This window comes from Dipodomys merriami, unplaced genomic scaffold, assembly GCF_024711535.1.
Source record: "Dipodomys merriami isolate MVZ:Mamm:240054 unplaced genomic scaffold, mDipMer1.0.p SCAF_15, whole genome shotgun sequence".
Classification (NCBI taxonomy): domain Eukaryota; kingdom Metazoa; phylum Chordata; class Mammalia; order Rodentia; family Heteromyidae; genus Dipodomys; species Dipodomys merriami.
This window is the reverse complement of record NW_027202826.1, coordinates 21843049-21856208: the sequence shown is the minus strand read 5'-3', so window position 1 is coordinate 21856208 and position 13160 is coordinate 21843049. Positions and strand designations below refer to the sequence as shown.

The 13160-nt window shown below is 35.1% G+C and overlaps 1 protein-coding gene across 1 annotated transcript in view; it reads right to left on the bottom strand.

Moving 5' to 3' along the window:
• Positions 1 to 953: 953 nt before the first annotated feature.
• Positions 954 to 13160, bottom strand: part of Gstcd (glutathione S-transferase C-terminal domain containing) — a 75893-nt gene continuing 63686 nt past the window's right edge. The window contains exons 8-12 of the mRNA XM_070022396.1: positions 12107 to 12235; positions 8548 to 8681; positions 8020 to 8050; positions 5692 to 5761; positions 954 to 1565 (exon numbers count right to left, since the gene is read on the bottom strand). Of these exons, the coding sequence (XP_069878497.1) occupies positions 1429 to 1565; positions 5692 to 5761; positions 8020 to 8050; positions 8548 to 8681; positions 12107 to 12235 (501 nt within the window). The 3' untranslated portion in view covers positions 954 to 1428. The remainder of the gene's footprint in view (positions 1566 to 5691; positions 5762 to 8019; positions 8051 to 8547; positions 8682 to 12106; positions 12236 to 13160) is intronic.

The following is a 13160-nucleotide window of genomic DNA, read 5'->3' as shown; positions in this document are numbered from 1 at the left end:
ATTATCAACCATAAAAAAAGAGGTGTATTAAGTTTCATTAAAATTAAAACATTCATTAGAAATTGTGTCAAGTAAACCTTTGAAAAATATTAATATATCTGAGGAAAATACCAGATGTTGATAGATGAAAATATTCATCAGATATTTGAATGGGTTTGTGTAGGTATATACAGTTATCAAAACTTTTCAAATAGAACACTCAAAAACCTGTTATATATAAATTATATTTCCATTTAAAAAGGAAAGTCCAAGATGAAAGAACATGTATGTATGGACACTAATGACTAAAATAAGGTTGATGTCTAAATTTTGTTTTCTTAAATTTTATCCCAGAACATAAAATTACAAAACATTTCTCCCTCCCCATGAATATTGGCCTATATGAAATTATTCCTTTATTTTAAACCACAACAAGAGTAGTGAAAGGAATTTAGTGGAATAAACTAGGATATGTAAAGTTAAATCAACAGCAGCACATGCAAAAGGATGTGCTAACTGCATCTAAAGATGTTGACTGGTAGAAAAAAGAACTTAGGCAGAGAGAACTGTTCAAATAAGCTTCCCTGATCTGCATTACTCACATTCACAATTTATGCTCAGTGAGATTAAAAAAAATACAAATAAGACCATACATTATGACATAATGCACTTAACTAATTCATCAGTCTTTCATAGATGATTATTTTCTGTAAGCAAAGCACTGTCTCTTGCAATTTGTCTTTGTATTTTCAGAAAAATCTGGGTCTTAAACATTTTAGATTCCAAATTATTAGTTATATAGTTGAATTAAGTAATAATTGTGTTTATTATTTAGTTTTATGTCCCAAACCCATGGTTTTATCTGAAACTATTTTGAATCTCTTCACAGAAAAATGTTTCAACTAGTGATGATCTCATTTGACAGGTTATGGAAAATATATTAAAAAGAAGTATACTAAATGGTAACACCAGTCTAAAAATAATCATAGTATAATTATATTTCTAGATTTTTAAAAAATATATAGAAAAGTACAAAGGTAAAAAATACAAAACAATCCCCCACTGAGTTTAGTTTCAATCTCCAGGTGTGAATATCTAAAGGGTAATAAAGGCAGCAAATACATTGTTTTGAATTGAGTATCACACTGGCTAGATCAGAAAAGCCTGTGAACTGAGAAGCAACTTGTTATTCCAGTGATAGAACCTTCACTGGCATTATTCTTTTGGCAGCTGAAACTTCAGAGGATTTTAACTGTGAAAACCGTTCTAACAGCATTTAAGATACTTTGTGGGCAGCCTTTTCTTCCAAGATGTTCGTATTGCTTTCCCAATGAGTACAATAGGCTTAGGATGGCTAATGCTGTTTTCTAGATATACCAAGCACCACCAGGATGCTCCTAGACTTTCCTCACAAAGCCAATGGCAAACATCAAAAATAAACATCGCATTCTAAATGGGGACCCCCACAATCATGTTATTTTTGGGAGAGCAGCTCTCTGGTTCCATGGATATCACTTGAACAGAGTAGCCATGTTCTTCTGCAGCTCTTGCTCGGTCCAGATCCACCAGGCACATGCACTGTTTTCCTGAAAAACAGTCAAAGGGTATCATAAGACCCTTCTACTAGCAGTACCATTTTAGTTTCTTTCTTTAGAACAAATTTTACAAATCTATGCAAAATAGTGCTTACCCTTAAGTCCCGCTGAACGTCTTTCAATTTAATTCATGATCAATGTGTAAAGACAGCAGGCAACATTTCAAAGATTTATCTGCTAATAATTTAAAGAATGCTAATAGCTTCAAATGTATTTACCAATAAATGTCAAACTACAGATTCATTTCTTCTTCAGCTAAAGATCCGTTTAAAGATCTTTGCTCTGCATTCCTACAGAAAGACAGTGTGGTGGCACACTCCTGTAATCCTAGCTACTCAGGAAGGCTGAGACCAGAGGCTCATGGTTTGAAGCTAGCCTGGGCAGGAAAGTGCATGAGACTCTAATCTCCAGCAAAAGCCTGGAAATGGAGGTATATGCTCATGTGATAGAGCACCAACTGTTAGTGGAAAAGCTAAGGGACAGTGTACAGGCCCTGAGTTCAAGGCCGTGTACACCCACCCCCACACCCACCCCCCCCACACACACACACTTAACAGAAAAAGAAAACTATATTAGCTGTAAAGGGGAAAAATATGCCTTTGACTATCTAAAATAATATGCCAATAAACATCTATCTTAAAGAAATGTTACATTCTCTATCTGGAGTTTTTCAGGACTTTGAAGAAATAAAAAATGAAAAATACTAGAACATTTTCACTTGTGTGTTGATTATTTCAAGTAATGTTGAGTATAAAATCTTAATTTTCAGAACTCTCTGGTCCCTATAAAATAACTATATAATATTTCTTCTGTAATCTTAGTGAAACAAAAGAGGAAAACTGACTGGTAAACAAGGGAGATAATTTGTTTTCCTTTGGCAAATAAAACTTCAAACTTCAGAAAAATGAATTGAGGTTTAATCTGTTCAAAACCATTATTTACATTTATAATTTCAATTGTAAACTTCATGTAAGCTTCTTCATTTCATTCTTCTTCACTACTTATACAGCCTAATCATTATTTTAAATATCATAATTTACACTACTAAACTAAAACAGTTTCGGAAATTGAAGAAAAGTCGCTAAATAGAAAATGCATCTGTGAGAAAGAATCCTCACCAAAAACAAAAACAAAAAAACCCAGTGACATCAGTAGGTAAGAACCAACCAAAGGCTCAGATTTAAAAAGGTGATGTTTTATACTTTTTAGAAATTGTGAAAGTTAAAATTTAGAAGGGGTTGGGGATTTAACTCAATGGAAGAGTACTTGTCTGGCAAGTGCAAAGCCCTGGGTTTGGGTCTCAGCTCAGGAAAAAAAAAAATGCTATAAAAGACCAAAAAACAAAACAAACAAAAAACCAACCAAACCAAACCAACAACAACCCCCCACCCCATCCAAACCAAAGCAAGTAGAGACTATGAGGGGCGGGGGGCGGGGGCGGGGAAGAAAGCAAAACAAGAAAAACAAAAAACCAGAGCAACTAAAAAATGTGACATAAAGACATGTCTAGAATTCCATGTATACAAAATTAACCCATCTTCCCAACAGCTGTATGGCTGACATTCATTTTCTTCCCTTATAATATTGTCTTTCCTTTAACACAGCTATAAATGTTTTCTTCACCTACATTTCAGTTTAAAATGAAACATTCTCTGACAGTGTTGGAATGTTCTACATCTTCCAGTATCCATCTTGGGTTCACACTACAGGTCATTTATCCTTGACTTTGATCCTACTCAAGTCATATTTTTCCTTATCAGTAAGAAGAATGCTCTATTTTCAATTACAGAGTGTCACTGCAACTGGGATTGGTTGGTTGTTCTCAGTCCATTGTAGGGGACTGGTAGGCTGCTTCCTAAGAATGCTTACAGAACACAGAGATGACATGTACACAGCAAAAATGAGAACTGGCTTTGTATGAATCAGATTCTACCAAACCCTCCTCCCAACCCCTCTTCCAGTTAGCAATCTTGCCAAATATTCTTCCTTCTCTAGTCTAGCAGCTTTTATATCAGCCATTGTCCTTTGGTTTAGTGCTTAAAACTCACATCTACCATGAACACAACTGTCCACATATGAATTAATTTCATTGAGCTGTGATGGTTTAACTGTGTCCCCTAAAGAGCATGTGATGGAAACTTAATTCCCAATGTAACTGTGCAGGGACAAGGGACCCAATGAGAGGTGGTAAGTCTATCAGCACAGAGTCAGTGAATCAATGCTGTTTTTGAAGGAGTGAATTTATTATTAAAGGTGGGCTCCTTATGAAAAAGTAAGTTTGCTTGGTGCTCATGGCTCATATCTTTAACACTACCTAATCAGGAAGTTTAGACATGAAGAATCTCAGGTCAGAGCCAGCCCTGACAGAAAAAGACTATCTACAATTAACCAGCATGACACAAGCAAGGAACGTCAAGTGAGAGTGCAGGGCCCTGAATTTAAGCCTCAGTAGCAGAAAAAGGACAAATCTGGTTCCTTCTCAGACAAGCATTTCCTTCCATCTGTCTCTAGCTCTCTCTTTTGCAATGTGATACCTGCCACCATGTTATGATACAGTGAACAAATCCCTACCAGATGCAATCCATGTAGACTTCTTATCTTACAAAACTGTGAGTCAAATAAATTTCTCTTAATTATAAGTTATCCAGCCTGTGGTTGTCTGTTATAGAAGCATAAAATAGACACATCAGTCTAGTGGAATTCTATCAGATGCACATTTCACTAACTCCAAGTGTTGGGAATGGGAAAAAGAGCAGGAACAAGAAAAGAGAATGAGAGGTTTCAGATAGGAGAGAGCAAGTTCCTTCTGTATGTTTATGCTCAGAGTATGAAAATGAGAAGGCAACCTCCCACTCCCTCCATCTCTGGTCTTTCATGCCTCTCCAGATGTAAGCACCAGCTATACTGACTTAGATTACAAAATTTAAAAGTATTACTTATGAAACATCATCTCTAAACGCAGGCTAATTACTTCATCTAGTACTCAGCCAAAGAAACAGCAATATAGCATACAATGAACTACAATGGAATTATAGAAAGTGTGACATTGTCCAACATGAGGCTTCTCCGAATAGTGGTTTTTTTTTGGGGGGGGGGTTCGGTCCTGGGGCCTGAACTCTGGGCCTGGGCACTGTCCCTCAGCTCTTCAGCTCAAGGCTAGCGCTCTACCACTTGAGCCACAGCACCACTTCCAGCTTTTTTTCTTTTTGCTTATGTGGTGCTGGGGAATCAAACCCAGGGCCTCAGGCATGCAAGGCAAGCGCTCTACCACTGAGCCACCTTCCCAGCCCTCCAAATAATTTTTTAAGATTAGTTTTGATTCATCTATCCAAAGCCCAGATTTGAGAACCTAAACTTCTAATGATAGAACTTCTGAGTGTCGGGAAGCAGTACTACAAAAATGAATAGGAACTCAACATCTGGAATCAAACAATTTGAGTTCATAGTGGGGCTCCATCATCTATCAGATGAAGAACATCAGGTAAACCTTTGTGTTGGTAGTCTCATCATTAAAATGTAAATAATAGTACTTGTTCCTTAAGAACTTTTATAAGAATTTACTGAGAGGTCATTTAACTCAGTGTTTAAGTATATAATAACAGTTGCTATTATTTGTCTAAATTTTATCTCTTTTTTTCTAAAGTAGTCTTTGCTAAGTCATAAACTTGAAATACTTCGGTTGTCTTCCAACTTTAGGTAATGTTTAATATTACAAATGTTGAATAAATTATTCTAAGAAAGAAAATATTTTACTCATTTGTTTTCATACTTTTTATGCATCAATTCTAGCAAGCACAGCTGATTTTTCCATCTTTAGTATTCTTCTGTGGCTTTTACTAGATTCTGCAGTTTATAACAGTAAAAAAAGATTTAACACAAGGCTCTATTCAGTGTACCAACACTGAAGATGTATTTCAAAGTATTAACATTAGCCAAAATGGAATAAAAGTGTTATTATAGTTACAAGGCCCTTTTCAAGATAGATAGTTTCTTAGGAAGAACCCTTTTTAGTTTTCTTTTGATAAATTGATCAGTTTTTCCCATACAGACTTGATCCACTTATTCCTGGGTATACTGTGCACAATCTACTCAATAGCTGCTCTGTGAAAACACATACCAACGAGCCTTCGTTGGGGTGGAAGCTGGACAGCTGTCTGATCAGCAAACCTGCATAGAATCATGTGTTCCTGAAAGAAAAAGCAAGGTAATGTTGGTTCATTTAGATTTTCTGCTTCAAAACTGCAAAAACAAACATGAATCTATGTCATTTGTTCTATAGTTCAAAAGTGCTTAGTTGCATAAAGGTACTGGACTAAATACTTTTGAAAAAGAATGAGCAAATGGTATTCACTATTTCATTCCTTCAAGGATACTATTCTTCAAATATAATCATCAATAACCTACTCACAGAAAATCCTCAGAGCCTCTCTGCAAATTGCTGTTATCTGGAATCTGACAACATGATTACATTTTGAGATTACAATGTGTAAATGAAAAGACTAAAAAATTCACTTTTATTTTTGTTGATAGTACTTATTTGAATCTCATGCATGTTGCTTTAGGAAGACATACTATATTCTCATTCTACAAGAGGAAAAGAAGCCATAAAAATCATTGATTATGAAATTCATATGAGTTTCTTAGAATATGTCTGGCTACTCCTTAGCTTCTTCCAACTTTCCTCTTTACCAAGTCTCTTTAAGCATTTGGCAGTTTCTCTCACTCCTATAGGATGCAAAAGATATATCCCTTTCTGCTTTAAGACAAGCCATAAAGACCTAAGGAAATCAAAGTAGGACTGTTAATAATTTTAACTAAGATTGCATTAATGAGAAATAAAAAGTAAGTCAATGAGCTTATACTCTGTAACAGCAGTGCTCTTTAATCTGTAAGCAGCCAGAGAAAAGTGATTAAACAAAGGCAAAATGAATGAAATGCTTCTAGGTTAAATCAGACAGCTGTAGTGCCCAAGTGTACAATAAGTCTACATGTTGGCTAGGCAAACAGGTTGAATTCATATTTATCAGTTGTCCTCTTAGTAATTTTTCTTTATTTTTTAAGACAGGCCTCACTCTGTAGCCCAGACTAGTCATGAACTCTTGAGCTTTTTGCTTCAGTCACCTTAGTGCAAAGCCTTTCTTAATCAGTAAGTAAAATCGTGACAATGTGTTTTGCCTTTAAAAGAGATATCTTTGTCTAAAATTTTATGTATTACATTTTAATACTCATAAAAATGAATGACATTGGGAGGAAAAAATAGTTTGAATGAGCAACTTTCATTAAATTCTCATCAACTACCTATTATCATCCAAATTATATGATTTGAAGAGAAGACAGAAACTGCATGGCCTATGTCTTCAGGGCATCTGTAAACAAGTTTACTGTAAGTAAGTGAAGGTAATCACAACTCAGAGAGGGTACAATTCTCTTCTACTGCTGAGTTTTATCAGAATGACTGGTGAGTTTGCTCTCTTTACCTGAAGTTAGGTTGTAAAAAGTAACAATCCTCCTGATCTAAGCCTCATACATAGTTAGGATTATAGGTGCACACTCCCACACTCAACCATAAGTTGAAAAGGAGTCTCTTCTGTATGCCTGAGCTAGCCTCAAACTGTGATCCTTCCAATTTTACCTTCCCAAATAGCAGGATTACAGGTAATGAGCTACTGGAGTTCAGTTAACTAATCAAGTTTTAATAGGATTATTTATATATTTCTCAAATACTGTTTCTTAGATTGTATATATGCCTTGTTATTGAATGATTACTGATGTCAGAAACAACTATTTTGCTCAGACTGATGACCCAAAACTATGTAATATTTTAACTACTTTTGGAAGAAAATTCTCTGAGGGTCTCTTGTGTTTTCATGTCTCGAAAGTAGACACTGACTGCCACTGATCCAGACCAGAGACTAGCAAACGGGGGTAGGAAGCCTATGAACTGTTCATGAAAGCCTAACAAGCTAACTGTTTCTGATTTAAGGGGTTATAACTTAGCAATAATAATATTAATGATAAGAACTATGAAGAAGAACAAACATGTGGGGGATTTGTATGTGGCCAGCAATGCCTACATTATTTATTTTCTATAAATGGACTGTTTGTCCATTTATAGAAAAATGTCCCTCTGTTCCAGATTATACTTTCAAGCATATTTTTATAGTGAGTTGCCTTAAAAATTATAGTTTTTCTCTGGAGCAAATAGCAGGAATCACCTGCCCATTTCCTTTGCTTCTTGGAAACTGGGCCTTGGGGAGTCGGTGTCATCAATCTGTCAACTACTGGAAGAGTTCACCTAGAGATATATACATGAATGTGCTACATATTACATTTATAAGTGATTTAATGATAGCTACAGATCACTTAATCCATTAGAAATCTGAGGCAGAAAAACAAAGAGAACACAAAAAGTATAAGGCAGACACTTAGATCTTTTTAAATTTACCTTGTATGATAAAGTTTTCTTAAATTGTTCACTGAAATAGAGAGGAAAAAGGAAATAGTTATTCTAAATGTTAAGAATATTGAATAAACTAAATTATGAATAAAAATATCTATTGGAGCATTTTAAATTAAAATGTTGATGTAAAAATCATGCCTGAAATGTCTTTATAAAAAGATAAAAGCATATCTTATCATCAGTATGTTAATATAAAAGAATGTCTTTCACAGATCATTGAGACAGAGAAGAACAACTTGTCTCTTCATAGAAACACACAGTGTTTCACTCTAAGCTTTATTATTATTATTTCACTCTAAGCTTTATTATTATTGTGGGGCCAATAGATCAAGAGGTAATCAGCATTGAAAAGGCACTTTGTTCTTTCACAGTTCCTCAGGAAGACACAATTTATAAACAATACTTGCCATTGTGGAAAGTCAGGTATTCAAAATGAAATACTACAACTTTATATAAACACATCTGTACTAATTTATCTCCATATTGACATCTTAGGTAGAAGAATACAGTCACCTTTTGGGAAACTTAAACTTGGAAGTGTTCTGAATAAAGCCGTAACAGCAAGGGCACGTGACGAAGGAAGCCCGTGTTTTGATGCAGTGCTCAATCACCATGTCTGTTGCCACACCACAGGCATGCAATGCTACCTAGAAAGTAAAATCAGACCCTACCATTAGGTTCATTCTAAACTAACAGAATAACCCTTGTGTCTTAAAAAAAAAAAAGTGACTGAAATTGAAATCAATTGACTTCAAACTACCAGAACATTTGTTATAGTTTAACTAGTTTCAATTGGACATACCAGTGGCTATTTAGTTGTTCATATTAATTAAGAAATTAACTAAGGTTGAATGATTAAAAAGAAAATAGCACTGCAAATGAAGCTCAAGATTCATTGAATGGAAAAAAAAAGATTCATTCAATGGGAAATGTAATACAATCATAAATGTAGAAAATTGAATGTTTAAACTAGAACTTTCACTGATTATGAATTTACTTCAGTTATAGCACTGTGGCAAAAACACTGGACTTGAAGAAATGAAAATTTCTATGAGAATTTCTAGACTAGAACTCTAGGATGGCTCTGAGGCCCTGGACCCCTTAAATTTCTTGGGATGTTTGTCTTCTCAACTATAAACTACTTAACAGATATATTTCAAAATACTTTTCTGGATGCTATTGGAGTATAATCCAATCTGTCATGTATATGTAGCATCTTTCTAGGATTTTTCTAAATACAACAACTGTTAATACAGTGATAGATTTCACAGACTGATTTTACTGGACTTATTTTAAAAGGAAGGAATGGAATCATCAGAAAGCTCAATAGTTCATAAAAATAAAAAGTTTTAAAATTATTTCAAATCATATGTCACTATTATGTTTATACTAATTATAATCTAGAGTAGACAACTATGATCATTAGTAGGCTAAATAAGGCAAAATGGGATTTGATGAAGGAAATTCACATGTGAGCATCCTGAAAGATAAAATTATATTTTGCTAGAAAAATATTCATATCTTTATGAATCTCTCTAGAATACAAATTATATTGGGTTATACTTTACTTTTGAGGGATGGATCTCATCAACCTTAGGGTAGGGAAAAGTTCTGAAGATGAAGTGGAGCATTTTCCCAAAGTTTTGGATATAAAGTATGAAAGCTAGATTTTTCTTTTGAACGTTAGTTAAAAACAAGATCTCAGCTCTCAACTACCCTAAAATTTCCCTTCCTCGTAGGTTTACATGGGTTACAGAAAATTCAACAATCTTGGCTGGGCACATGGCTCATGCTTGATATCCCAGCTACTTAGAAGTCTGAGATCTGAGGATCATGATTTGAAGCCAGACCAGGCAGGAAAGTCTGAGATTCTTATCTCCAATTAACCTAATTGGAGATGTGGTTCAGGTTGTAGAGTACCAGTGTTGAACAAAAAAGTTCAGAGATGGTACATAGGCTCTGAGTTCAAGCCCCAGGATCGCCTTTCCCCACATGCACAGTAACAATCTTGACGTGGCTGTCAATCCACCTTTCCTGTTTCATGCTAAGAAAGAACCTACGAAGGCTGCCATTCAGGGAGGGCAACAACAACTACCAGGTAGTAAAAGTAAAGAACTTTGATTCTTCATCTGCCCCTTTTATTTAATCAGGCTAATTCTTATTTTTGTGAATAGCTAGAGAAAATCTCATGGCACAAGTTATGGATGCATTTCCCCTTTTAGTCACTGAGTGCCCTTTATGTGCAGCACTGTATTGGGTAATGGCAGGCTCACATCAGCCCCCAAAGAATGTCTCTATTATGTCTCTATATTAGAAGTGAGGAACATAAGGCTTGTATAAATTAAGACTTGCAACAAAACAGCTTGTGAGAGGCAGAACTTCAAAGCATGATCCCATGTATTAAGTACATCAGGGGCTTCTCCATAAGATAAAATAAAATAAACCCCTATTGAGGTTTGGAATAAAGAAAAGTTGAGACAGTTCTATTTCCGTAAGTCTCTACTTTGATTCACATTTCTTCTGCTACATATGAAAGACTGAATTTCTTTCCCTATTTAAACAAATCTAAGCTACTTATGAAATGGATTTTAAGTCTCAGATTTAACTGTACCACATAATCCTAATTTTATTGTCATCAAATGCACAGCAGATATAACAGGCAAATAATAAGAAGATGCAGACCAATAGACCTACTTAAATATGACAATTAGCATATCCAAAAAGTGGTATTTCAAACTAGGAAAGGTAGATTTTTTTTTAGTAAGTGATGTTAGATTAACCTGATAGCTCTATAAAAAATAAAAATTCATTTCTTCTCATCACATATAGAAAATGTCAAATGAATTAGAGATTTAAAATGCAAACAATAAAACATGGGTGAATTCTTCCATAGCAGAATTGTAAATACTTCCTAAAGATACAAAAGTTACATAAACATTAAAAGGTAAGGTTAATAAGTTGAAAAATATTAAAATGAAATATCTTGGTGGCACATAAGCTCTATTAAGTAAAAAGAAACAAATAGGAAAATGATTTAAAATTTGCAGCATATAAAGGCTTAATATCTATAATGTATAATAAGCTTCTAAAGATAATGGAAAAGCCCAATGATCAAGTATTAAAATATACAAGAGATCTGAACAGTTTACAAACTAAAACATGTAACTAATCCTTAAAAGTTGGCCAATATTACTCAAAATTTTAAAAAAATGCTAAACCAGGTGGCTCAGTGGTACAGCCCTTGCCTTGCATGCATGAGGCCCTGGGTTCAATTCCTCAGTACCACATAAGCAAAAAGAAAAAAGCTGGAAGTGGCGCTGTGGCTCAAGTGGTAGAGTGCTAGCCTTGAGCTGAAGAGCTGAGGGACAGCGCCCAGGCCCAGAGTTCAGGCCCACGACCGGACCCAAAAAGAAAAAAAAAAAAAAGCTAAACCACCTTAAGACACTATTTATCACATGGTAGTGTGGCAAAATTCTATTTTTTCCTAAAAGTACAGAATAAACCAAGGCAAGTCAGCATTATTTGAATTCATTTATTCAATCAATAACCTTTTAAGTACTTTCTATATGCCAAACATTGTTTTCAGCATTAGAGATTGCCTGGTAAAAGAATAAATTCCAAGCCGGGCACCTGTGGCTCATGCCTGTAATCCTAGCTACTCAGGAGGCTGAGATCTGAGATTTGTGGTTCAAAAGCCAGCCTGGGCAGGAAAGTCCGTGAGACTCTCATCTCCAATAAACCACTAGAAAACCGGAAGTGGTGTTGTGGCTCAAGTGGTAGAGCACTCGCCTTGAACTGAAGAGTACAGGGACAGCGCCCAAGCCCAGAGTTCAAGCCCCACGACCAACCAAAAAAATAAAATAAAATAAATTCCAACCTACTGGAAGAAACTTATTCATGAGGTGCCATGAATGAAATAATATTAATCAATTTGATACTTTATATGTGACTATAGAAAGTTACAGATTTTCTTGTTTAGGAAAGGCTATGAAACTACCTGCCTTATTTATTCTAAGTTTCTTATTTTTTCTTATGCGCTAATTAAATAAATTTAAATAATTTGTTTACTTACCCCAATATTAAACATTCCTGTAAAATACTCCATATTTGCTTGAATGAACCAAATGTTGCTTAAACCTAGTTCGTCACTTCTCTTCTTAGCACGAATTAATGACAATTCCTTGTTTTCTATTAATGTAACCTAGATTTTACCCAGTAGGAAATAGTAAATTCAGTAACATAATTCAAGTGTTAGGGTAAACATTACTAATATATTTCATAGCATTAATAATGCTGAACATATTACATTGATTATTTCTAGTCTATGTCAGGAAATATACCAGATTAACTTGTACAAAACAAACAACTCCTTGAATTGTTCTTCAAGCGTATGGTACAATGATATAAGTGAAAGAAGCAATAATACTATAGTGTTGAAGTGCTTAGTGGAAGACAATCTGGAGGGTTGGGACACAGCCAGACTAAGGAAGGTTTTCATCAGGAATTGGATATAACTGGGGCTTGCAAACGAAACAAATTTAGATAGGAAACTGAGGCATGTTCAATAGTGGGAAATACTGAGGTAAGGAAGAGTTTGGTGTGTCCAAAGAGCTAATTAAGCTAGTACAGCTGGACAGAATATGTGTGATGGTGATAGTGGGAAGTGAAGGACAAACTGTACAGAATGGAGATAAGGCAGGAGGAGTCAGATTATGTTTTTTTTTTTTAAACAGTACTGGTGTTTGGTAAGGAGCTTTTAGACAAGCCTTCTACCTCTTGACTATGCTCTTTTTTGAATTTAGTTAATTTTTCAGATGAGGACTCACACTTTATGCCTGGGCTGTCTTCAGAACTCTATCTTCCTACCTATAGCCTCTCTTGTGTACCTGAAATTATGGATGTGTGTCATCATACTCAGCTTTATTGACAAGATGATGTGTGGCTAATACTTTGCCTGTGCTTTGAACTTCGATCTTCCCAATCTCTACCTACTGAGTAGCCAGGATTACAGGAATAAGCCACCAAGCCCAATTTGATCATACACTCGTGATAAGAAGGTTCCAACAGGCTGGGTGCCAGTGGTTCATGCCTGTAATCTTAGCTTCTCTGAGGACTGCAGCCCAGGC